At 42.8% G+C, this 27,731-nt stretch overlaps 1 protein-coding gene across 1 annotated transcript in view; it reads right to left on the reverse strand.

The window, feature by feature from the left end:
• Positions 1-5,005: 5,005 nt before the first annotated feature.
• Positions 5,006-27,731, reverse strand: part of COX16 (cytochrome c oxidase assembly factor COX16) — a 54,865-nt gene continuing 32,139 nt past the window's right edge. The window contains exons 3-4 of the mRNA XM_048853181.2: positions 20,709-20,771; positions 5,006-5,366 (exon numbers count right to left, since the gene is read on the reverse strand). Coding sequence (XP_048709138.2) covers positions 5,250-5,366; positions 20,709-20,771 — 180 coding nt within the window. The 3' untranslated portion in view covers positions 5,006-5,249. The remainder of the gene's footprint in view (positions 5,367-20,708; positions 20,772-27,731) is intronic.

Below are 27,731 nucleotides of genomic sequence, written 5' to 3' on the forward strand. Positions count from 1 at the left end.
CTTCCTCAAGCTCCACTTCACCCTTACCTCAGAGCCTCCTTCCTTGTGCCTGATATGGTGTGTACTACGCAGTCTCTCCAACAGCACAACTTCCTTCCACAGCTCCTGACATGCACACCCACCTAACTGGGAGGCTTTTAACTAGTTTCAGCCAGCCCCTGATTGGCTTCAGGTGTCCCAATCAACCTAGCCTTCTCCCTGCCTTCTGGAAAGTTCTTAATTGGCCCCAGGTGTCTTAATTGACCTGGAGCAGCTGCCATTTCACTTATCCTGATACCAGGGATTTGTTTAGACTGGAGCTAATATATCTATCTCCCATTACTTTTCTATAGCCATCTGGCCTTGGCCCATCACACTAGATGATCACAATGGTCTCTTCTGACCTTAAAGTCTATGAGTCTATAACAGTCTTACCATGGAGTCACAGATAGACTGGAATGCCCGGGGGACTATGTTGCCACCCAGGTAAATTGGACTATGTGATAGATGGTCACTTTACACCAAAAGTCACAACAATGTTCAGGTTGCTCCCAGTCCCAGTCACCTACCACAGGTCATTAGTACTCAGAGCTGAAATCAAAGACAATGCCATAGCCAATCCTGTAATAAACTAATTCAAGATTTATTAACTAAGAAAAGAAATGAGTTATTTATAAGGTTAAAACATACATACATAAGAATTTACAGTCTTAGATTTAAAAAGGTAATATAAGCTTTTACAACAAACATCTCAATATGTCCTTTAGGGCTGACCCATGCCAAACAACATTGGGATCTCTTGCTTATGTTTGGAGTTGAGACAGTATAAAAGATCCAGTTTGTCCTTGTCAGGGATTTTTATCCCCCCTACCCTGGAATCCAAGCTGATGGGATGAGTGCTCCTGCATGCAACCACTTCATGGGATGGGGCGGGGGAGGGAGGAGGGACGCAATCAACAAAGCCTTTGTTCCACAAGGGCCCACTTGGATTCAATAGCCCTTCCTGATGGGCAGGAGATAACACCCCTTATGGTAAACTAATATTTCACACTTTGTAATTCTTCTCCCCTGACTGGGGAATTTACAGTCTTAGACATTTTTATATTTAAACAGTACCTTATAATATGGGATACCGAAGATAATATAACTAGGATTAATACATGCAGCATCCTACAAGTATTCCATAAAGTTATAACTCTAATATCTATTTTGATACCGCTGACCCACAGGTGAACCAGAATAAACCAGCATTTGTAAGAGTTCATTGAGGCCAAGGACCTTAGAATGAGCCAGCACCGGGTCTGCCAGCATCACCGTGTAAACCTGGCTTCTCTGGGAATTCACACCTTCCATTTGCCAGATCAAGTGTTGTATGTGTTAGAAAACTATATTAAATTGCTCTCAGAAGACTGTATCTTGTACATGCATGTAATGGATTAGAGGGTCTAATAAATCTTTTCCATTTCTAATTGCTGTCATGAAGGATTCTTCACAGGGAGAAAGGGGAGAGAGGCAGAAGAAATGAATCTATTTGAATAAATGAAAGATAAAAGCTGAAATTATTTAAGATAAAATGCAATAAGAAAGATGATGCTTACAGGCATGAGCCATTATTACAGCAGTCCCTGGGAGTGACCTTTGTGGTTCAAATAGCAAAGCACACTGTGTAATAATTCACTGTTTAAACATTCCCACAACATTCCAAAAAAATTGTAACATTCCAATTCCATTCATCTCAGCTCCAAGGTAAATTTTTTAAAAATCTGAGCAACTTTCATTCAGCCATCTTGAGGTATAATATAATAAAAATAATACATTTATTATTTTATAGCAACTGTAAGTATGATAAATGCATCACAGGAAACACACAGAAGACAGTCCAGAAAAATCTGCAAACTCAGGTCTCAAATCTGCAAACATTTATGCACATGCTTAACTTTATGCAAGTACAATATATTTTAATGTTTGCAGGATTAGGGCCTATCTGGGGAACTTGGCAGCCAAGTGAGGATTAAAATATACGTCAAAAAGGGACGGGATGAGCTGCATTAGTGCAAATGAGACCAGAAACGTACCCACTATTTCCCAGTCTGATCACAAATTTATTTTTTCACAGATAACTAAAATATGGCAGAAAGTTCAAATCTGGCATGCAAACAGACCTCACTGATTTCAGGCAGCATGTATCATGTTAGTTCCTCTTCAAAATGAATGTAGATTTCATTAGTGTGGCATGGGAATGGAGCTCATTGTTGGAGAGCCTGTAGAAAAGTGGGTTTTGAGGGAGGGTGCATGATACACAGGATGGGAGAAGAACATTCCAGGTGCATTAGACACATTATCTGGGGAAGGGATTTAAAGAGAGCATGTCTCTGAGTTTTGAGGAGATTTACATGTACTTGTCTCTGGAGTGCTCTGAAAGTGACATCTTCTGTTGACCCATGTTTAACTTCTCAGCTCTTCAGAAGAGGAGTTTTACATGTGTTTTGCAACACCTTAGAGACAGATTCATTGTGGCTGAAAGAAACCACCTAGAAGCATCTACATAGACATTCTTTGCAAGAACAACGAGACGTCCTTGTGGCACCTTAGAGACTAACCAATTTATTTGGGCATAAGCTTTCATGGACTAGAACCCACTTCGTCAGATGCAAGGAGTGGAAAATACAGGAGCAGGTATAAATACATGAAAAGATGTGAGCTGCCTTACCAGGTGTGAGGTCAGTCTAATGGAGACAATTCAATTGACAACAGGATACCAAGGGAGGAAAAATAACTTTTGAAGTGGTAATAAGAGTGGCCCATTTCAGACAGTTGACCAGAAGGTGTGAGTAACAGTAGGGGGAAATTAGTATTGGGGAAATTAGGTTTAGGTTTTGCAATGACCCAACCACTCCCAGTCTTTATTCAGGCCTAATCTGATGGTGTCCAGTTTGCAAATTAATTCCAGTTCTGCAGTTTCATGTTGGAGTCTGTTTTTGAAGTTTTGCTGTTGAAGAATTACCACTTCTAGATCTGTAATTGAGTGACCAGGGAGATTGAAGTGTTCTCCTACTGGTTGTTGAATGTTATGATTCCTCATGTCAGATTTGTATCCATTTATTCTTTTGCGTAGAGACTGTCTGGTTTGGCCAATGTACATGGCAGAGGGGCATTGTTGTCACATGATGGCATATATCACATTGGTAGATGTGCAGGTAAACGAGCCCCTGATGGTGTGGCTGATGTGGTTAGGTCCTGTGATGGTGTCCCTTGAATAAATATGTGGACAGAGTTGGCACTGGGGTTTGTTGCAGGGTTTGGTTCCTGGGTTGGTGTTTTTGTTGTGTGGTGTGTAGTTGCTGGTATTTGCTTCAGGTTGGGGGGCTGTCTGTAAGCGAGGACTGGCCTGTCCCCCAAGGTCTGTGAGAGTGAGGGATTGTCCTTCAGGATAGGTTGTAGATCCTTGTTGATGCGCTGGAGAGGTTTTAGTTGGGGGGTGTAGGTGATGGCTAGTGGCGTTCTGTCACTTTCTTTATTGGGTCTGTCTTGTAGTAGGTGACTTCTGGGTACCCTTCTGGCTCTGTCAATCTGTTTCTTCACTTCACCAGGTGGGTGCTGCAGTTGTAAGAACGCTTGATGGAGATCCTGTAGGTGTTTGTCCCTGTCTGAGGGATCGGAGCAAATGCAGTTGTATCTTAGAGCTTGGCTGTAGACAATGGATCATGTGATGTGGTCTGGATGAAAGCTGGAGGCATGTAGGTAAGTATAGTGGTTAGTAGGTTTCTGGTATAGGGTGGTGTTTATGTGACCATCGCTTATTAGCACTGTACTGTCTAGGAAGTGGACCTCTTGTGTGGACTGGTCCAGGCTGAGGTTGATGGTGGGGTGGAAATCTTGGTGGAATTCCTCAAGGTCCTCCTTCCCATGGGTCCAGATGATGAACAACAAAACACCAGCCAAGGAACCAGACCCTGCAACAAACCCCAGGGCCAACTCTGTTTACATATCTATTCAAGGGACACCATTATAGGACCTAACCACATCAGCCACACCGTCAGGGGCTCGTTCACCTGCACATCTACCAATGTAATATATGACAGCATGTGCCAGCAATGCCCCTATGCCATGACCTCACACTTGGTAAGACAACTCACATCTTTTCATGTATTTATACCTGGTCCTGTATTTTTCACTCCATGCATCTGATAAAGTGGGTTCTAGTCCACGAAAGCTTATGCCCAAATAAATTTGTTAGTCTCTAAGGTGTCACACAGACTCCTCGTTGTTTTTGCTGATACAGACTAACACGGCTACCACTTTGAAACCTGTCATTCTTTGTAAGAAAGTTCTAAACTTTACCATAACTACTTACTAAGAAGCTTCTACATATTAGTGCATTAAGGCACAGATTCACACAAACAGGATTACAGAGAAAGCCAATTACAGGTAATCAATCTCCCTACATCTATATATATGTGCATAATAGTCCAAGGGAGATTTTGCACTCCACATATGGGGTCAAGAAGATTCTATCACTCTGCTCTGCTAGCTCACATAAAAACCAGCAAGGCTCTTAAAGAGGAAGAGCTCTTCTTAGTTAAACTGAAATGTTCCACAGGGAAAGTTGCTGCCTGCTACAGCACATCGATAAAGTGATTACAGAAATCTGACCACAGCTAAACAAATGTTACTGAAACCATTACCTGCTGACACTGCTGGAACTGAGTAGTGTACTGGCAAGGTGCTGGAAATAAAACATAAGAGCATTATTATCCAAAAATGTGCATGCTGTTCCTTAACAGCTCTTAAGCCTGTAGAGTACCTCCCACGTTTAAAAGCCTTGAGCCTGAGATCACACAGGCGCTCTCTGCACTAACATGTATCTGGTCACACACATCTAGACTTCAGAACCACCGCTCTCATAAGGGTGACAACTTGTGCTACTGACAGGCTGAATTCCTAGATATCAGTCCTCACTGAAGCCCACACAAGATTGTGACCAGTAGCTATTAAAAATACTGAAGGAAAACACTGACATTCTCAATGAAAGAATGGGCTGATCTTTATTAAGAGTTAATATACACAGTCTATGGGCTTCCATGCAAATGGATGCAGTTGAACAAAGATCTTTATTTAACATTTCATCTCAAATTGATCTCAAGTAAACCACCTGTCAACTTGGTTTTTCCCCACTCATGTCTCTCCCTGGACACAGGATTAGAAAGCAAGAAAGTCCAGTCACTGGCATAACAGTGATTCTATCAAGACACTGGAGTGAGCACACACAGTCAAGATGGCTTGGAATGAAGAACTTGTTGCTGCTGCTCTTGAAAAGACTTGGAATCCTCCCATGGACGGGGCCCTCTGATGTTCTTCCAGTCATCAAAGTCAGAGCTTTTCAGTTTCTATAGATAAACAATAAACATAAAGCTATGTTAGGGCATGAATGCCTGGCTTTAAACAGAGTTCTTACAAATATGCTTGTTTCCTATATCACAAATGTAACGTCATCCACTGGCTGATTAACTTTCACCCAGGACCAAATGATATTCTATAGGAGAAAAAAGTATACAGACCAGGAGAAAGAACGGAGATATATCATATTAAATGCCATCAGAAGCTATGATGACTGTAGCTGTAATTGCTCCTCTATATCTAGGGAAGAGAGATCCATTGGACAGGGCAGAAAGTGTTCTCAACTTTTTCTTTTCTTTTTAAAATCTACCCTATTTTTCAGGTCAGCCCTTTGACTGCAGGAATTTCTGGTGTTGAGGTCTAGAAAGCTGCCAAAGCACAACCAAAATTTGGCTTTTGCAGAAGGAACTACTCTTCTGGGAAGTAAGGGAGAGAAGACAATGTCTGATCATTGGTGTCCAGAGGTATTCTGCCTGTGCAGGGCAGATGGCCTCAGGGAGAGTTAGAATCAGCATGATCCCCTTCACTCCATACTACTTTCATATAAAAGAGAAGAATGCACGGCTTTCCAGAATGTGCTTCCTAATTCCAGAAGCCACAAATGGGAGATGGGGCTATAGCCATGTTCCCAACCCACCTACCTATGTCCCCCTTTGGGGTGAGGAATACACTGGGGGCCATGTCTATATGGCATGTTAGTTCACACTGAGGGGTGTGCACTAGCGTGTTGTGCACTAACCGGCCCATGTGGACCCTGCTGGCATGCACTAAAAGCTTCTTAGTGTGTGTTAATGCAGTACTGTTTGAAATGGGACTATATGAACATGCACTAGGAAACTTTTAGGGCATGCTAGCAGGGTCCACGTGGGCCAGTTAGTGCGCAACACACTAGTACAGACTAATGCATTGTGGAGACAGGCCCGGGGTGTCTTAAGTGGCCAAAGAGCCTAGCACCTAATGTCTAGATTTCCCACACAGGTGTTCTGGGGACCAGACAGGATCTTTCCCCACCCTCCTCTAGTACAGCTGTTCAAGGGCATCCACAATTGGACTCTTCATGCATTCCTGTGACTGGGTAAAAAAAGGAACACCCTCCTGCCCTCCCCTGCCATGTACTGCTGCTGCAGAAGGCAAAGGGATGCTGCGAGTCCCCTAGGAGTATGGCTGTAGCAACGCACAAGACAGCATTTGGCACAGGGTATTGCAGTTCTCGCCATAGAGAAGCGAGAGAACCTTTGCAGACTATTTTTTAAAGCCTCTCCAGTTCCCATGTCAAAGAACTACAACAGTAAAAGACAGAAGCCAAGAGAGTTTCTGCATCCAGTGCATTTTAGTGCAAAGTTTAATTTCAACACAGTTACTGAAAACAAGCTGGAAGCAAACTCTGCTGACTCTTCCTTTAGTTTAATGCACACAGATAGTGGAGAAGTAGCTGCTTATCCCATGTCTTCTCCTTGACTATCTACTTTAGTTTCAGTTACTGCCCCTGCTCTCCACCTCCCATTCTCCCCACTTTATCCTTGAGATAGCACATTCTGAACCAAGTCCCACACTGGTATAAGCAGGTGCCTCTCCCACTGAAGACAATGCGAGTTCTGCTTGTTTACACCAGGCCAAAATTTGACCCACCTCTTCACAGTGCAGCTAGTTGAGAAATGGAAGTCCCATTTCCCACAAGGCATAGACTCTCTGTATTCAGTAAATTCCTAACATGGAGCTTCACATCTGCTAACAGCAGATATGTGAGGGAGTTTGCAACATCATCCCAAAGGTTCACACTGTATTCCAAGTGTTACCGAAGTAGAGAAGATTGTATGTTATCAATGATTAAGGGTAAGATTTTGTGTTGGTTATTTTTAGTAAAAATCATGGACTGGTCACAGGCAATAAACAAAAATTCACGGAAGCCATGACCTGTCTGTGACTTTTGCTGCTGCGGCTCCATGGTTCCCCCCACCACCATGGTGGCTGGGAGCTGTGGGGTGCCCTGTCCACCCACAGCAGCTGGGAGTTGCAGGGTGACCACACTTGCCAAAGAGAAAACAGGACACCCCAGCCGCTTGCCTGAGGCCTCCCCCTCCCCCCACGCAAGGCTGTTGCCTGTTGCTGGACCCATCCCCCTCATCAGGATCGGGGCCTCACTGCAATAGGCACTTTACAAATACACCAGAAGACACCACCCTTGCCCTACAGAGCTTGCATTCTAATTTGCCTACTGTCAATAGGGATGACAAATAATGAGGAACTTGAATAAGGGTCACAAAAAAATTTGGCAGCTGTAACAGGACAGGCCTGCTGTTACTGGTTCATGTTATGTAAAACCTTCATGACACTTCTATAACTGGAAGAAATCTCAATGAGATTAGTCAGATTTCAAATAAATTAAGCAAGATCACACAGAAAACACTTGTGCACGCGTATACATTCACCAGACTTCTGATATGAGGTAGCAGCAGCTGAATTTTTCATACAGTGGAATGAGTTAGCATAAGTACTTCCTGAAAACTGTCCTTGCTACTTTATTCAAATTGTGATTAGCCAGCCTTTCATTTCCACTGGAAGAAATCTAAACTGACTGGGGAGGAGGAGAAGAGGGAGTTTAGGGAAGGTGCCCATTATCCCATGCATCAGCAGCCATCACTCTGATTACAAGAGACAGAATTTAACACCTGACTCAAATGGAAGATTCAAAGAAAATACACTGCAAAGAACCTTGTGCTTTACAAAGGGAAAGCATTCTGACTTTATAAAACACATATACAGTGCACCTGTACACAATGCATGCTCTAGAAATGTTCAGAGATATTTTCAATAAGCAGTTACTGAAAGTGAAATATATACAGTGAAACTTACAGTATCTGAAGAGACTGCCTAAGGGACCAACACAAGCAGAATACCTAATAGAGGATAGTCTTTAACTAAAGGTCATACTCAATTGTATTGGAAACCTTAGGAAGGCTTTGAAGGGGTCACTCTCAAGAAAAAGGGTTGCCAACAGCACAGGGTGTTTCAAATATATACAGAATCTAAGGAAATGAAAACAAGAAAATATTTTGGCAGTGTTTATTCCAAATTTAGCAGTATCAGGGTTCCTGAAAAAGACATTATGAATTACATAATGAAGGACTTAACATCCAAGGGATGGGTATAGTCAGTGTAAATAAGTAGATTAAACTATACAATTGATGAGGTCTACTGAGTTTATACTTGTCAGATAAAATTGAGTTACAAATCTAATCAATGCACAGGGAAATCGTACATTTGTTTGCTCAGGTGTTACATTCATGAAGATCATTAATAGTTTGTGACATTCACAACAAAGATTTCATTTGATGCCTCACTGCAAATCTAGGGAGAGTAGCTTCCTAAGAACACATGGCAGAATCTGCAACCATTATTAAGGCTGCGATTTAGTGATGGAGGTCACGGAATCCATGACTTCCAAAGACATGTGTGACTTCAGACAGTGCAGCTGGGAGTACCACCACAGCTCCCAGCCACCACAGGTGGCAGGGGGGACCCGCTGCTTCTGGCTACCGTGGGTGGCAAGAGGACCCCCTGTTGCTCCCCGCCCTCATGGATTGCAGGGTGGAACCCAGTGGCAGAGGGAATCCCTGCTGTTTCCATGGGCCGCGGGCAGCAGCGGGGATCCACGGAGCTCCCGGCTGCCGCAGGTAGCAAGAGGGACCCCAGCTGCTCCCAGCAGCTGCCAGCAGCAGGGGGGATTCCCTCAGTCTAGAATGGACATGCATCAGTCTATTATCAGTCTAGAAGGGACATGTGTCCCATCAATTATTCCTTCAGAACAGCCAGGCTATAAAATTTCCCAAATCTGATCATGTCATAAAAGTTTTAAAAAGGGGTCCTTTTTTATTCAGGTAAAAGGTAAGAAGGAACATCAGCTATGAAAATGGACCTGTGTAGCAGGGTGCTGCTGCAAAAGTACCTAATTAGTCCCTGCTCAGCCAGCTCCAATCAAGAGAAATAGATTGGGTCTGGTGTAACAGGCATGATGCCTGGCCTGGGGATTGGCTCCACCTGTGGGACTGACAGGCCAGCAGTTATAAGGGCTAGGAGCCAGTATGAAGGGGGGCTGCCAGGAGAACGGACAGTTTCCTGGCTGCAGGCTGACTGCTAGCCAAAGAGGGAACTAACCCTGTAAGCCTTGTAAATAGTTCAACACTGGTGGTGGGAGAAGTGTGTTTGTGTGTGTAAAAATAAAGCCATGGGTGCTACATAACAGGAAGCCTCTCTGAGCTTTATTGGGGCAGTCAGCGGGCCCCAGGAAGAGGGGTGGGCAGAGGACCCTGTTACAACTGGAAAAAAGTCCTGATTCTCTATGTAGTTATTTACACCTGTACTTATTTACATCTGTGCAAAGTCTGGGTACAACTCTACTAAACCAGAACTCTCCACTCACACACACAATGGTGAGAACCTTTCACGCCCACTTTGTAAATGATTGCATCAGTGCAGGGCAATAGAGAATCTGGCCTTCAACTGTTACTGTGCTATTTTTATTTTTCTTAAATAAGCCGAACAACCCTGAAGAGTTAAGTCCTCTTTCTGTCCACTGAATAGGAAGAGCACAGGCAGCAGCATTACAAGCTTCCCTCAGATTGCCACACAACCATGTTGTACCAGGACCACATCTTTGGGTGAGAGGGTAGCTCAACCCCCAAGTTCACTCAGTCTTTGGCTTCTCTGCTGAGAATGCCAATTAGTGCTAGCTGTGATGTGGACACCTGTCCATTAGGACCAAGACTGAGACCACCAAATTTCACAGAAGTACCACATACTGCTGGTAAACTACTTTCAGCCACTCCCAACTTGAGAACTATACAAACTGGATGTCTAGAGGTGAAAAGCTCTACTCTGCTGCCAATCCCCTGCACTATTCAATCCACTAAACAGTCAATCATTGAAGGAGATTTAACCAGATCAGATTGACATCCCTTTTGCTACTTGTCTCAAATATCCCAAAGGATACTGAAAATTAATTGTTTAAAGTTAGAACAAGGTAGTATATCAAACCGACTGATTGTTTCTAAAATGCTAAAAATGCCTCTTTAAAGTCTTTGGCTGACAACAAGCTGTAACTAGAAGAAAGCTGCAGCTCTGTGAATAGGTGATGTGGCTAAAAAAGCATTCAGCTGCTCACTACACATTTTGCTTTTATAAAACTCCTGTTAAGCAGGTTTCAGTATTAGGGATACTGGATGGTATAAGGGACAGGAAGTGGCCTAGGGAGTCATTCGCTCACTGGTTCAAATCTGGTCCAGACTGATGTTGTTTGAAAATCATTACCTTGTGAGTTTGGGTATACGTTGTCCATGGAGGGCAAGCCTCCACACCACAAAGAGCAAACTGAAGTCAATAAAAATTCATTTGGACCTGGGAGCGCTCCACACCTCTGAAAACTCAGGCCAAGTTATTTCAAGTTGGCCACCAAAATCAGTGGTCATTTACAACAATTGTGACTGTAGTGTCTCTGTGCTTCACTAACTCACCTGTAAAAAGGAGACAATAAAAACTTGCCTCTTTGAGGAGGGTGTTAGTAAGCTTACTTCATTAGGCTTGTGAAATGCTCAGATACTTTGGTGATGAGCACCCCAGAAATACCTATCCATAACAAATCAAAAGGGGCAATTATTGCCCATCACTATGGTAACTGGCATGTAAAATTTCAGATAAAGATGGAAAGATCACAAAGGGCAGAGTATCTTCACAGTTGAAAGGAGCAGGGAAGAGAACTGCATCAAATCAGCTCTGTACGTGTCAGAGCAACAAATTACTTCTGGGGCTATAGTGCATGTAATGAAAGACCCTATTGTAATGTATAGATGTAGGGGGAGAGAGTTAAAATGGGTGTTTAAAAACTCCACCTTATTGCACTCATGAAGCTATATTTTCGCATGAAATCTTTCACAATGCAAGCTCTTTGCTCTTTTTATTTTCCTTAGAAAAGTTTGCTGCCACATTCGTTTAGTGATTTAATTATTTAATTAATCGTATTTAATTATTATCTGTGATTAATCCTGCTCAGACTGGAAAGCTGCATGGAGTAATTCTTTTTAACCAGAGGGTGTTTCTTTGTAGTTTTATGTTGTTAACATATAATGCAAGGTGACAAGAGCTGAAGAAGTTGCAAGGAAAGAGAATGCAAAGTCTGAAGTAAGGTTTTTATTTAGTGAAGGAAAGAATGGTTGTGAGATTGGAGCACAGGATTTAGACCTGGATCTACAAAGGAACTTGGGCCGTGTGACGCTGAGCATTACAGCATTTCTAGGTTAGGCACCTAGAAATTACTGGAACAGCACTGCAATCCACAGAGCCTGAGTTAGGTGCTTATGCTCCCTATACAACGAATGAGAAGAGATGGGAAATCCACAAAAGTCAGCAGGCTAGGCAGAGAGCCGGCTCAGAGAGCCAGTGGAAGATGCTGATGGGAGATAATTAAAGAGTTATTAGAGCAGGGGGACTGGACCCCTGGGTCGCCCACCTCCCAAATGGGTGCCGTCCACCAGGTTACAAAGTCATTCTTGCGCTCTCCGGCTGCATGTTACAGCATTGTGACTAACTATATGCAACACAGAACAGCTTCAAGAGGAGAGACTGAGGGAGCCCTATATAAGAATATGCCCCAGCTCAGTGGTTAGAGCGCTCGCCTGTTCAAATCCTTTCTTCCTCACATTCCGGGTGAGTGCTCTAACTACTGAGCTAAAAGTTATAAGGTGGGCACCACGACCGCTTCTTTCCCTGGCCTCCAGTTCTCAATGGAACCCAAGCCAGTGGGCAGCCTCTCAGCATGCTTACCAGATTGGGCCCCATGAGTGAGTTAGTGCCTATCTTCCCCTGGTTCATGGATTGTACTGGGTCTTAGATGGGAGATAGGCGACTAGGCACCTAGGGGGAAGCAGCAGTGCACGAAGCAGCAGTGCTCATACCCAGAGGCACAAACTTACCTGCCAGGGAACTTTTACCCTGAAAATTTAGATACTAAGTGAGTTTAGGCACCTACAGGATTTGGTGGGACTTTTGTAGATTGTGGTGGAGCCTAAAACTGGGACTTAGGTGCCTAAGTCTAGTGAAGACACGGTAAATCAACCGCTGAGCACTCTCCCATCGACTCTGCTACTCCGCCGGAGCGAGAAGCGTAGGCGGAGTTGATGGGCGAGCAGCAGCAGTTGACCTTCTGCAGTGAAGACACTGCAGTAAGTAGCTCTAAGTATGTCGACTTCAGCTATCCTATTTTCGTAGCTGAAGTTGTATAACTTAGATTGACTTAGCTCCCCCTCCCCCGCACTCTAGACGATGGCCTCTGCATCCAAGAGATTTGGGTTCTCTACTCAGCTCTGCTGAAGACTTGTGGTGAAATCCTGATCATACTGAGGGCAATGAGACTTCTGCCATTAAGTTCAATGGGACAGGATCTCACTCAGCACATGAGCTTGGATAAGTCACTTTAGGCCCAGATCCTCAAAAGTATTTAGGCTCCTAACTTCCACTGAAATCAGTGGAAATTAAGAGCCTGAATACCTTTGACAATCTGTGCCTTATTATCTCTGTGCATCAATTTCTCCATTTTTCAAATGGGGGCAGTACATCCCTCCTTCACAAGAATGTGTAAAGCTTAGTTAATATTTGTAAATTGCTCTGAGAGCCTTGGATGGATGGTAGTATGGAGATGCAAATTATTTAACAGCCAGAGTATTTATTGCACTCAGTAATCTGTGGGTTACATAGCCTTTCCATTTTTAAACTAACCCCACGCTGTACTGGCCAGAGGGCCCCAGAACCCACGCACACTGCAGGATATCAGCAGAGGCAGAAGGGCCATTCATGCATTGCTTCTGTATGCACAGCTAGTTAAGTGTGTATTTATTGGTTCAAAGAATTCACAAGTTCCAGTAGTAAAGCCGATAGAACATGGCCATTTACTTCTACATTATCTTCTTTCCTTAAACAAAAAAATCTGGAAAATTAAAAGTAAAATAGTATTAACATTATGTTAAATCTGCAAGAACAAGCACTGAAAATTCAGTGAGTTCCAACCTTAACTAGGATACGTAATATTTTCTTTTCCTCATTCCCTTGTTTATGGAAGATTAGCATATTAAGATACAAGACCTTAGAAATGCTCAGAAAGAAAAGTAGTATTGCTCTTTGTCACTGAGGTGTGCCATAAAATTTACAGCATGTGCACCAGGGCAAAGAAATGTCTTTACTTTTGAGTGCTTAATCTTGCCATCTTAATATTGTACTAAAACTTTTAGAAGTAAATCCTAGCCAGTGTTTTGCCACTTGAAAGGGCCCCCTTCCAGCAGAACCAGCAGGGCAGAAGTTTGAAAGGTGTTCTCTTTCTGCCTGGAGTCCACCTCCATGGTACTCTCTATGTAGCTATGTGCTGTGAGATTTGGGGTGGGGTCAGCCAAAGCATGAGGCTCCCCTGCTGTGCAGCTTCTCTGGTTTTTTCCCCATTCCCCATACACTGCAGGATGAGCATGGTAGGAGAATGGGGGCTAGGGACATAGTCTAATTGTATGGATGGAGTAACATCTGGAGAGCACCTCGGGTCCTACTCCTGACCTAGGTGGGGAAAGGAATACAGATTCCTCCAGCACTTTCCTCTATGGAGGTTTCCTGCAGTCAGCTGAATTTGTCAGGGTGGGCACCAGGGAGAAGACTTGCTCCTTATCTTGCTTTGACTGTAAGCTTTACAGAGATATGTTACATGGCACATGTAGCATAAAACATATTCCAGTTATGTCATATTCCCATAAAGCATTATGGGGTACAACGCCACACTGGGGTACACATACCCCTCAAATCCAGGGCAACAATAAAACTGTGAATGTGGACACGGCCAAAACTCACTAGAATAATACATTTTCAAAGTAATGCTTAAGGAGTTCACAAAAAAGAGTAAAGAATGAACATGGTAACACAACTACAAGTAAACAACCGTGAAAGACCACTCTATACCTTTGCTCAAATGATAGCTCCTGAGCTATGTGGAACTAGCGGCCCTGGTGCATTTCCTTGAGGGGCAGTCAATTAGGGGAATGCCTAGAGATTTAGCTGCGTGGCTAAATCCCCATACACTGCATTAAACATTTTCCTGCAAGATACTTTATACCAAAGACTTAGTGATTCCCCACAGGGGCAAATTTTTTCCACTGTATTCTCTGGTGACCGAGATAATGCACAATGCTGGCACTGAAATGTGGTAAGAACCAACCAGTCCCTGTGACACAGAGATAAAGGCACCAAGAGGAGCAGATGAACTGCAAACCATTATGGATAGCTCCATTTTGAAGAAGGGGAAAGAGGAGGTTATTTATTTCAGGCATTTGTATGATCCCGATCACAGTAACACTGTAGATGGCTTAGAACTTTTTCTCGGGGGGTTGGTATTCATTTATCTAAGGAGAGCCAATGACACTCTAAGCACTAAGGACAGAGATCAGAAGGAGTCTGACACTCAGCAAGTGAAGAAAGAGCTGGCACTTATGGAAAGTCTAGTACAAAGAGATACGTCTTATACGGTGTTATGAATGTGGCCACATTGGGGCTTAGGTGAATATCTAGCAAAGTGAATTCAAGAGGTGAGGGCCAGCTACTGAGAAATCCTGGCCCCCACAAACCTCATTTATAGGATGGTTAACTTAAATGTTCAGGACAAGCACAGGTTGGGTGGCAGGTCAGAAAGGGAGAGTGTGTGCCTTGACTAGCTGTGCCCTAGGCTAGTTAGGGCTTTATAGATAATAACCAGCATCCTGGCAGGAATGTGCGGTACAAGAACATTAAGTTCTTTCTGGCATGCCCTGCTCTTAATACATTGAGTTGCTCTCTCCATTAGTTTAAGTTCTGGGTGGTGTACCCTAGCCTAATGGAAACAAAGGCTTGGATAAGCCAACATTTTCAACAGAGAGAAGTCTTGCTGGGAGAGCAAGAACCTTCCTCCTTGTACTAAGGCTCTATTGCCAGCATTTATTTTAGGAGCCTGTGCCATAATTGCTGCCCAGCTTCACCTTCCTGTAATACTTTGACCTTTTCCTATGACCCACATCTTGAACCGCAGGTTTATGAGATTTTTGAAAGAGGAAGAGGGAAGGGAGAACAAGATAACTTATGTATATATTGTACATTCACTCATCAAATACAGTACTTAAACAAAAAAACTGTCCTAACTAAAATCCACTTGGTGTCATACCTACTGCTAGTCTTGGTATGTGAAAGACTAATAATTAGGGCTACGTTTTAGTCACGGGTATTTTTAGAAAAAGTCATGAACAGGTCACAGGCTGTAAACAAAAATTCATGGGCCCATGACTTGTCCATGACTTTTACTAAAAGCCCCACCATGACTAAAACTTGGGCATGTGTGTGCGCACATACGTGCCAGGGGGGCGGGGGGTCCGGGACCCCCTCTGGTGCTGGGGGTGGGGCCAGACCCAAAGTCAATTCTTAAGAGATGTAAATGGCACTAACCAGCTTAGCAGAGATAATACGTATAATATTTCTTTTCATTCACAAGACATCTTGTGTAGGAAGCAGCCTTCCCAAACCACACCCCCCAAACCTCTTGCTCAGCTGTTTGAAGACTGAGATGCCATTTAATAATTTTGCAATATTTGCCAGCAATCTCACATGAAAAGTAAACAGTTACACATTCCTCACCCAGGGATAAAATGTTGCCCCCTCCTCCATGGATGCCTGGGTCCCTCCATGCAGCAGAACTGATGCAGTTCCATTGTGCAAAGTATGGGACATGATTTGGGTAGGGGATGTGAACCCATTGCATGTGGTGGAGTTCAGTCATATTTCCTCACGCAGATTTATTATCTGATCTAATAAACTATGTAAGGTGGAAGTGGATCAGTATCTGGTTTCATAGATCACAGAGTTTAAGGCCAGAAAGTACCATCACCTCATCTGACTTTCTGTATATCATAGACCATTAAGTTTTACCCAGTTATCTCTGTACTGAGCCCAGTAATTAGTTTGACTAAAGCATGTCTTCCAGAAGGGCATCCAGTATTGATTTGAGGACATCAAGAGATGGAGAATCCACCTTCTCCTTTGGATGTTTGTTCCTGTGGTTGATCACTCACACTGTTAAAAATTTATGCCTAGTTTCTAATTTGAATTTGGTCTGGCTTCAGCTTCCAGCTACTGGTTCTTGATATGCCTTTCTCTGTTAGACCAAAGAGCCCTTTAGTACCCGGTTTGTTATCCTGGATACCTTTGCTAAATTCCACCCCAGGTAATTAATTGTGTTTTGTCTTGAAAAATTCTTACTGCAACTATGCATTTGCAGTCAATTAGTTAAAAGGAAAACTGTCAACTTGAAATCTAGTCAATTAAAGGAGAGAGAGAGAGAGAGAGAGAGGATGCTAAAAGTATTTTCAGGTTCTTCACATGCTCCTGAGTCCCTCTTCCTACCATTTTTGGGGGGGTTACAATCATATTTTCCAATTTAAAAATATTTTCTCTCTTCTCTTCTGCTGTTGGAAAGACTCACACAAATAATTGGGGAAAACTAAGTAAGGCCCCAATCCTGCAAATTTATGTGCGCACTTAATTTTAGACTTTGACTTCAATGGGAGTACTCCTGTAAGTTAAGTTAAGCACAGGCTTTAAGTTAAGTGCTGTGCTGGATCCAGGCCTCAATGTAGGGACACTGAAAGTGACTGCCTACAAAGTACAAAAATCTGGAAAAAAAAAATTTCCTCAAATCTCTTTCAGGTATAGTAATCCTCAGGGTAACACATAATTTAGTAAATAAACAATTTCAAACAGAATTGTGATTAAAGTTGACTGTGACCCTTTACATTTGCAAACCACTTTAGATCCTAGAAGATAAAAGATACTGTAGAAACAAAAATTATTATTAGAAAGAATTTTGCCACTTTAGCACTTAAAAAAAATACTCTAGACCTGTGTCTTAGCACAAGTTATATACTACTTTGCATTTTTTACAGTTTGTTCTACAAGACTCAAGCATGGAACTACATTCACATTAGTACCAGTTTCAGCTATGGAAAGGGCAATGATTTATTAGTTAAATGGGAGGAGCAAGGACTAGCTGGCTCTGTGAGAACACAAGTGTGTGTGAGAGGAATGCATGAGCAAAAGGGAACATGTGTAAAGAAAGTTTGCTCCTTTGGCACATCTCAAAGCACGAGATGGATGGAACCAATGATAGACCTGAGAGATTAACACTTCAGTATAGACTGTACACACAAATAGTGCCCCCTACTGCAGTCCTTGAAATAACAGCAATACCAACTGTGCTCCTATGTGGGATAAACTGAACTTCACACAACTATTAAGCTATAGTGAAAAAAATGTCTTTACATGAAACTTGTCACTTTAAATCATGACTTGATGATATCTTAACTCACCAAATTCATATTGAGTCAGGATATAATGTTATAGTACATTGGAAATCTCTTTGCCCTGCGAGCCAGGACCCAAAAGATGGTAGGGTAAGCTTTAAGCAGTATTCTCAGAATACTAAAATAATTCAACACATATATTCCGAGAAGAAGAAGAAACAGAAGTCAACGGAAGGTTTTTACACATCAGACAGCCAAATTTCATAAAAGGACAGCTGTCTTCAACAGCAGCTATGTAAAATAATGCTGTTAGTATAGCAAGATTGTAAAATAATGCCCTTCTCCTTTGAGTATTACATAATAATTATGCAACCTTTTAGGGCCCTTGGCATTTTACTATTACTGTCCTTTTATATTAGATATAATATATATTATATTATTATAAGCCTCCAAGTAGCTCTCTATATAAAATAAGATGTTCTTAAGCAGCCATATTTTGGGTAGCCTAGGAAGTAGTATAGGAAAAAGGTAGAATACAGGGTCCACAGAGGAGAAAGTTTACTGTACTAAAGGAGAGAGATGACAAAGGACTTGTCCAGTAATTTTTTTTAGTAGGAATGGAGAGGAAACAATGGATTAAATAGTCAAACACTCTGATACAGCCCAATCCTGAGAGGTGATATACAACCCTGCTGAGGGACTGAGCTCCTTTAACTTGCACTCTAGTGAGAATTTAGGATGCTCAGCACCTAGCAGGTTTGGGACCATAGTAAAGTTTTTATAATTACATACTTTTATATATTTGCATTTTGACAATAGAGATGGGCCCCAAACTGATCTGAATCCACCTTAATTATGAGAAATTTCAAATGCTGATGTAATCCAAATGACATGTATTGGTCCTCTCTCTATAATCAAACACACTGGAATGCAAGATCTGAATGCTGTGTTGTTTGGTAAAGGTTGGATCTGGATCTGAACTATGTGGCTTGGGGCTCATCTGCAGTTTAGATTGAAAAAAACCAAAAATTAAGAATGTTTCAGTCACTTCTGCTATCGGGAATGAGCCTCACAAGAATTATCTGAACATGCATTTAAGATTTTGTTATGCCATTTTCATTTTATTAACTCTGACATCTCCTACAAGAGTCAGAGCAATTATGGCCGATTAAATACTGTCCTTCAACTATGTACTTAATTGTGGTTGAAAGGAAGTACGGCACACGTACAGTTCCATTTTGAGCTTAGAGTTACGTATCATGTTAAAAGGACAGAGACTGTTCTTTTCATTGCTCTGTGGTTCTTTCACATAAATAAATCAAACCAGAGTTATAATGCATATAAGGGAGCGTACAAGACCAAAGGCTCCCAAAAGGCAAATGGAACTGTCGTTAGTGGATTGTAAATTATGAATTTCAGGCTGGGATTTTCCATTCATACTCAGAGTATGAAGCTTTCTGCCCCCTAAACACTATAAAACAAGTTATTTGTAAAAAGTGTAATGCCCCAAATTTGTTTCCAGTCATCTTAATTTAACAACTTTACCATACTAGAGAGGAACAATCTGTGTCCTTATGTTAGAAAAGCAAAAAAAGAATATATTATTATTATTATGATACAGAAAATTCATGATGGATGGGATGATGTGATAGAACGGTTTTATTAGCGAGTCCAGTTACGATTAAGGATGTAAATATCGGTTTAAAAAGTTAACCAGGGTTAAATGATTAAAATTATATCAGTTAATTAACCGGTTAACCGAAGTGGCGGGGGGCTGGCACAGCAAGGGCTAGGCCCGCTCCAGCCGGCCGCCCTGGTGTGGCTGAGGTCCCACCAGACATCCCAGCGCCTCTCTGGTCGGCCGGGACTGGGGTCCCACTGGCGTGGTGTGGCTGAGGTCCCGCCGGCTGGCCCAGAGCAGCTGGGGCTGGGGCCCCTCTGGCCAGCTGGCCAGACACAGCTGGGGCTTGGGTGCCTCCCGCCAGCGCAGGACTGCAGGGGTTAACGGTTAAGGTTGGTTAACCGGTAAGCCTAATGCTTACCGGTTAACCTTTTACATCCCTAGTTTCAATCATTTGAATATTTAAGTAGGGTGCAATCAAGTTCTTGACACCCATGTGTCAGGAATTTCACCTGCAGATAATTGTACGCAAAAAATTGTACCCCAAATTATTTGTGCCCTTTCATCCCTCTCTCCCCACTCAATAACAAAACAAAGCAAGTGCAGAACTAATGAGCAGATAATTTTATAAAACTCTACAATTACCTAAAAAACCTTTCTACACATCAGTGTCATAATTTTAAGGGACTGAGCCTGAAAAACATTTTATCTCTGGAAAAGGAGGTTCTGCAGCTTTCCTAAGGGATAAACTCATTTCCAGCCTTGAAGACTTATGAGATACTGGACATTAAACCTGTTGCTAGCTCAGGGCTCCATCTCAGAGCAGTGTAATTGTGGGAAGAAATACATTTGAGAGAAAGGAGGAAATATTTCTGTGTGATATATATATATTTTTTGATGGACAAAGGGGAAAATGGCAACTGTCTGAAAACTGCACAGATGTTTGGAATATAAGTAGTAGTTATGGAGGCAGATAGATTAATGGGTAGGGTCAGCTAAGTGGTCACATGGTGCTGCCATTTCTCACAAGGATCTCATCATATGATATGTAGCATAAATGCTGACATGCACATATTCTATCCAAGTCCATTTTTAGCTTTACTTTTACAGACTAGGCTAGCCACAGAAACTGTTAGCTTCATTTGTAGGGCTGTACTTGGCAACTGGACATCAGGGCTGTGTTTAGAAAGAAGCATTGCATGTTCAAAATCTTTTACCAAAAAAAGAAAACAAAACTTAGTTTTACTGGACAGCAGTGAATTAAAGGCAAAGAGTTAGTTTAATTTTAGTTATGGGCAGGCACACCTGACCAACAGCTAGGGTAGGCAAGACAAGGCTACAAGCCCTGAGCAACAAGCCTACAGTACCTCATATTCAGATTCCAATGATATCTTATTCTTTCTGATTCTTTCTTCCAAAGCTGGATCCATCTGTAAGGCAAATGGAGAAGACATCCAAAATGTTTATTTATAAAATATACCCAAATTTGAAAGAAAAACAATTCTCAATCTTCTTTTAAAAGAAAACTAAACGCTGAGAACAGAGATAGTTCTTGCATTGCCCAGATACCATGGTGATGGGTGCAATCTATGAACCTGTATAGAACAAAGGTCAACAGATTCTAGTTCTTTCAGACTAGCAGAGGGAAAAAACTGCAGACTAGAGGGCCCCTCATTGTAAATGCCCTGCCATCAATCCCTAGATGCTTAAATCTAAAGCTTGACCACCTCATCGAATCTCAACCACAGGAAAGGGGAAAGATGTGGTCATGCTATTTAGGCTTCCCGCTGTCAGGACTTGAGGTTGCAGAAGAGGCATGTAACACATTTTGATTTACAAAGCCAACTCTCGGGCCAGGGTTGCAAATCTTTTGCTGATTTATGTGGTAGAAACCATGTGAAACTTTTTGCTTCTGCCTAATTTTGACCCCAAACCAGATAAAATTGGGTGATTTCTGCCAGTTTCACTGGAGTTTGGGTGCTTGAACAGAAAATCAAGGAGTATGAACCCCAGTAGACCACGATAACTGGGTTTTGCATAGCTCAGACCCCTGGAGGGAGCTGTATTCATTCTCCAAGTGAGACCCCCCGCCCCCCAATTGATACATGCTATTCAGATACATTAATTAGGGTAATCAATCAAATAAAAAAAGATCAACAGAAACTACATTTTTAGTCCTTAAATAAAAATAACATGAATGGACTGGATGGCTAAGGGGACTGGTACAGGGATGATTCTTTCACCTATAGGTCCCTGGTTCAATTGTGATTCAGTTCAGTGATCAAAAGTAGTTACTCTCTGTTCAGTGACCTATGAGCAATGAGCTGCGTGTTCCAGTTTAATTTCTAGTGGCCAGAGGTCTACATCACAATTAGCCCTAAATGGCACCCTTGTAGGTAGTCTCAGAAGAGAGGCCAAAGACTGACTGAACCACAGAAAAACAGGGTGAGATACAGTACATGTGGCAGTGTAGCAAAGTGAAGCTTGCATTATTGTTGCCCAAGCTATACCATGAACCAAGGCCTCATGTCCTATATGATGCACTAGAACTATGCTACACAGCAAGGATCCTGGACTTATGTGGTACCAATGCCCTCCCACTCCTTCACTGCTCTGCAAGTACATTAAAAGAAAAGGAGTACTTGTAGCACCTTAGAGACTAACCAATTTATTTGAGCATGAGCTTTCGTGTAGCTCACGAAAGCTCATGCTCAAATAAATTGGTTAGTCTCTAAGGTGCTACAAGTACTCCTTTTCTTTTTGCGAATACAGACTAACACGGCTGTTACTCTGAAAAAAGTACATTAAAGTAACCCTTGTGTTACTTAATTTTATATTACCTGCAGTTTATGTCACTCTGCCCACAAATTTTCAGTGTACCACTGTTGTTTATATTGCAATGCATAGGGGTGGGTTTTCACAGCTGGATGCTAAGAGTATTGGTACTCAGGAAGCAGGTGAAGGTTTGATACTGGAGAGGTAAATTTCTCATTTCCCACTCCAGCAACACTGTATTAGCTGTCCCATTGCCAACCCCGCCCCCCCCCCCCCCCCATTCCAATATCTGCTTTGGTCTCAAACAAATGTGGAAATGATAATAATAGTCAATACACATTAGACCGATGGTTTTGCTCAAATGAACAGCACAAGTCCATGGAAATGTCCTAAAATGGTTTGAGTTCTTTCAGATCTAACCCAGAGAGGTGTAATGGGCAACTATTCCTCTGCCCTGAAAGTGCTCTCTTGCTGAGTCCTGCAAGGCTCTATCCTTTCCCTGATATTATTCAATATCTATATGAAGACACTGTGGGAGCTGGTGTCACACTTAAAAATGTCAGCAAAATACAGATAATATCCCACTGTACATCTCCTTCACATCAGATGTAAACAGAACCAACCCACTGCATTCCTAATGCTTAGCACAGATCAGCCACTTGAATAAAGAGCAGCAGGCTAAAATTGAACCCAGGCATGATAGAATTGGTACAGGTAGGAAGAGGCAAGTGCTCAGAGAACATGTCTCCTCCATAATATTCCCCTTGATCTAAGGCACCTGACTGCCAACTGTAAAGTCGCTATATAGCCTTGGAGTACTCTTGCATATCTAAGATCCTAAAGATGCTCAGACAGCTGTGGCTGTGAAAAATTATCATTACCAACTGTAAATGGCTAGAAGACTTAGGACATGTCTACACTACAGCGGCACAGGTATGGCACTGCAGCTCTGTCACAGTAATGCTGTAACGTAGAAGCTTTCTACATCTACATTTAGGGCAACAAAAATGATTAGGGGTCTAGAACACAGGACTTATGAGGAGAGGCTGAGGGAGCTGGGATTGTTTAGTCTGCAGAAGAGAAGAATGAGGGGGGATTTGATAGCTGCTTTCAACTACCTGAAAGGGGGTTCCAAAGAGGATGGCTCTAGACTGTTCTCAATGGTAGCAGATGACAGAACGAGGAGTAATGGTCTCAAGTTGCAGTGGGGGAGGTTTAGATTGGATATTAGGAAAAACTTTTTCACTATGAGGGTGGTGAAACACTGGAATGCGTTACCTAGGGAGGTGGTAGAATCTCCTTCCTTAGAGGTTTTTAAGGTCAGGCTTGACAAAGCCCTGGCTGGGATGATTTAACTGGGAATTGGTCCTGCTTCGAGCAGGGGGTTGGACTAGATGACCTTCTGGGGTCCCTTCCAACCCTGATATTCTATGATTCTATACATCAACAGAAGGAATTTTTCTGCAATACAATACATCCACCTCTCCAAGAGGCAGTAATGAGGTCGATAGAAGAATTCTTCCATCGACTTAGCTGTGTCTACGCTGGGAATTAGGTCAATCTAACTACAGTGCTCAGAATTTTTCACAGCCCTGCAGGATGTAGCTAGATTGAGCTAATTTTTAAATGTACATCAGACCTTAGTCCCTTTGCATGAGTCACAGATCTAGCTACAGTAATACACGTATTTGTGACTTCCACACTCTACTGCAGCTCATTACATCCAGGAATTAAGCCAGACAGACTAAAAAAGCTTAAACTGGTACAAAATGCAGAAGCCTGTCCAGTGAGCAAAACAGGCTTCTGTGAGAAGGCTCCAGTCCCTACACTGCTCCTCACCGACACTGGGTCAAATTCAAAGTCTCGGTCCTGATGATATTGAAAGTGCTCCATGGAAATGGCCCTAGTGACTGGAAAAACTGCCTCTCTCTATAGTCATGACCTCCAATAACGGCTATGTTCCACCAAAGCAATGAATCCATTGATCGTGAGTGCGGGAGAAAGAACTCTCTCTGGAGCAAGAAGAAAAAACTCTGGACCGCACGTTATTCAGAACTAAATGCAAATTTCTCCTTAGTGTCCTCACAATAGCTCTTCACATAGTCCACACACACACACACAGGGAAGGTGGAAATTAATTCTTATATTTTTCAAGCTACTCCTCCAGCTGGAGAAGGGAGCGGCGGGGGGGAGGAAGGGGGAAGAAGAGGGGTAGAGAGTTTTGCTTGCTCTTGGACTTCCATGTAATTGAAAGGCACTCAGATATCATGGTGGTGAGTACCATAAAAGTACCTACATAGCTAAATCTGTGTTTTTATTTCAATTATGACAGACAAAATTTACCTATACGATTATTTTTGTTTTGACTTTTACCATAAACATCTCAATATCCTCTATTTATCGGATTTATTTTACTTATGTCTAGTGATTCTAGTTCGCATGGCTACACTTGTGAAAACACAGGGGAGCACTGCTGCTGCTCCACTCCAAGTGCCCTCTGCTCTTAGCCCACTTCCTTGTGCATTAATTCCTCTCCACCTGAGGGAGGAGAGGGGAGCATCTAAAGTCTAAGACACAGAAATCCTGCAAATTTGTAACTGGCTTGAGTCAGTAATGGAAACGTTGCCCAAAATAAATCTGGTCAGCCAAAGAAGCAACCTGAAACTCCTCAAGCAGATGTGAGACAGGTTGCCTCCCTTTGGATACCACCTGATGTGCTTAGATACTACTGAGCCTGTTTATTATGCCGGCCTGGGTACCCTTTTTACCTGTCTTACTGAGCCAAGCTATTCTATTATGCCTCCTTCAGCACACACACAAGCTGGGCCATGCCCAACTGCAGAACAAAAGACACTGAGATCAGTTCTGTGAAGCCTCAGCTTTAAAGGGACTTGCCCCAGCACTCAGGTGTCCACCTCCCTTGGGGTGCAGACCCAAAGATATGTTATGATGCAGACAAAGCCCTGCTGAATTCTCAGATCCCAGTTGGAGTTTGCAGCAGTGGCCTGGCAGCTGAGAGAAACTAAAAATCAAATCCAGGAGTCCATCCTTCCACACCTGGATAAGGAAGGGGGCATGCACAAAGGTAGCTATGCAACATTTTTGCTTTCTTGGCCTTGGAGGCTGCTGTGCATTACACCAGCTGACCAGAAGCCCCTATGGGCCATTCTAGTGGCCACAGTCTGGTTCCTCCTGCACCTTGACAATCTGTGTCTCATGTACCATGGGTTAGGAGTGGTGGATTAGGAGATATAGTGTCCCTATATCCAGTGTCACTGGAGGATTCCTTCAAATCCTCAGGGAATCCTTTAAGATGGGTTAAGGTAGAAAGCAGGCTTTGTATTTTATTTTTCTGGGAAGTATTTTTTTAAATGCCTACTTATAGATAAGACCCATTCAAATTATAAACATTATTTGCCAGAGTATTTTGCACTGTATTGGCTCATTCAAACTATTTAAATGAAAAAAAATCCTAAAAAAATTGATCATCAAAGAGCAAGTTATTTCCCCAGAAACCTGCCTCAATTTACCCTCCCATTTCTTTCTGAATTTTATCTTTCCCAACACTCAACTGCAGTAACCCAGGCCAGATTTTTAAAAAGTACAGACAGGAACCCAGGATTTACAGAACTGCCCAGGCACCCAGCATCAGTTGGAGTTAGGTGCCTAGATACACTGGAAATCCTACTGGGTACATCTACATCTTTAGGTATCTATAATACATTTAAAAATCTGTACCCCACTCTTAAGCTTAAGACAGCCATTATTCAGCTGGAGTCAGCTGATAAATGCCCTTCCAAGTACTGGCCAGATTTTGGGGGCGGAGGAAGGGTGTCACTTGGGAGCAATGTGAAGCACTTCATTGCTTGCAATCCCTGTCGGCCCAGGGTCTCCTGCAACATGCTGCTACTAGAGCGTTGGCCTCTTCATGTACTTTTGAACCGAAGGAAATGTTTGTTTGTGACAAGAAGTTGTTTGGCACAAGTATAAATCTAATTGTGCTGCCACTAAAAACACTCCCAAGCTGAACACTTTACGCTGATCCTTAGTTAACATCATGGCTCATTTTAGTCTAGTAATAAATAAAACAGTCTCAAAGAGATGACTGTGAAATTTGTGCATGCAGCTAACTTTACCTCAAGGCAGAGCTGTCCCTAAGGGACGGCGAATCTGGGCGACCACTCTGGGCCCCATGGGCTGGCGCGACTGGCTGGCACTGCATGGGCAGCAGGTGAACTGCTGGCTGGGGGAGGCTACCCTCAGTCCCCGCCCCTTCCACCCGAGGGAGAGTGCGCAGGGAAAGAGAGCTTGGCAGCACCACCGCAGCCTCCCCAGCCCCAGGAGGGTGAGCGGTGTGGCACCAGTCCCCTGGAGCCCAGTGGCTCTGCCGAAGCGGGGCCCTGGGATGGGGTGGGGCAGAGTGTGGGCAGGGCCACGCATGGCTTTTAGGGAGACACCGCCTCCCCCATCCTCCCCTACCTGCCCCCAGCACGGTCGGTCCCGGAAGTGATGTCATTTCCGCCCCTATGCCCCCTAGGGATGGCCCTGCCTCAAGGGCTAGGGAAGAGGTAGCTTTCCAAAAAAAAAAAAGACTTTTGACACTGGGTGGAGGAATCCAAAGCAGATCGGCAGCATTAGTTCCATTTATCATCCAGAAAGGATGAAAGGGAAGGTTTTATTTTCCTAATGTTCAGAGTAGCATCACAATCACCAATTATAAACATGAGCCTAGAACTGGAGTTTTAAAAATGAATTTTCACAATAGCAACTCACTTTCTTCTAGTTGTAATTGTAACTATTTATTTGTGTGCGCATATGTATCATTTCCGGTTAGGGGCTCTGGTGCAGATCTAGGCCTTAGGACAGTTTGGGGACCAACGTTAAGGGCCCACCTACACTACAAAATGAAACTCAGTTCAACTGTGCTGGAACCAGCTCCCTTTAACATAAGTAGCTGTAATGTTGACTAGAGCTTAATATGGTAAACTGGTACAGTTACATCCAAAGATTGGCAAGCACTGACCAAATATTTGACCTTCAGAACTTCATGGGCTATAAAACATTTCCAGAAGGTCAGCAGAAGATGTTTGTGTGTTAAAACTAATTATTTACAACTAACTATTAAAATATGAGGATTTCAACTTTCATTCTGTAAACAGAAATTCTTGTGGTTGGATTTACTGAACAAGGTTTAAACCAAGTTCTTTTTACCTGCTCACTCCAGTACCAGCAGAAGGGACACAATCTTTGGGAGTATGTATAACACCAGGGCACGGCCCAGAGAGTGACCACGTACACTGGAACCAGATGAATTCTGTTTCCCCCAAAGTACTTTATTATCTGAAATAATCCAGAGTAGCAACAATTGAAGCCTTACGAGTGGGGAAAACAGCTTCCTGAAGCTCACACATCATACTTCTACTCCTATAAAAGGCAAAACAGCAGTTCATTTCAGAGATCCAGCCAGGTTGGATCTTTCTTGAAAAAGGAGAGGGGGAAAAAATACACTCTAACCTCTTCACGAGGATCTCTGACTTCAGGCTAATGAACTGTGGTTTATGAGCAGATCTAAAAGCTACAGGCAAGAAGGGATAAATCCCAGAGTTTAAAAGTGC

Source organism: Caretta caretta, chromosome 6 (assembly GCF_965140235.1).
Source record: "Caretta caretta isolate rCarCar2 chromosome 6, rCarCar1.hap1, whole genome shotgun sequence".
NCBI classification, from domain to species: Eukaryota; Metazoa; Chordata; order Testudines; family Cheloniidae; genus Caretta; species Caretta caretta.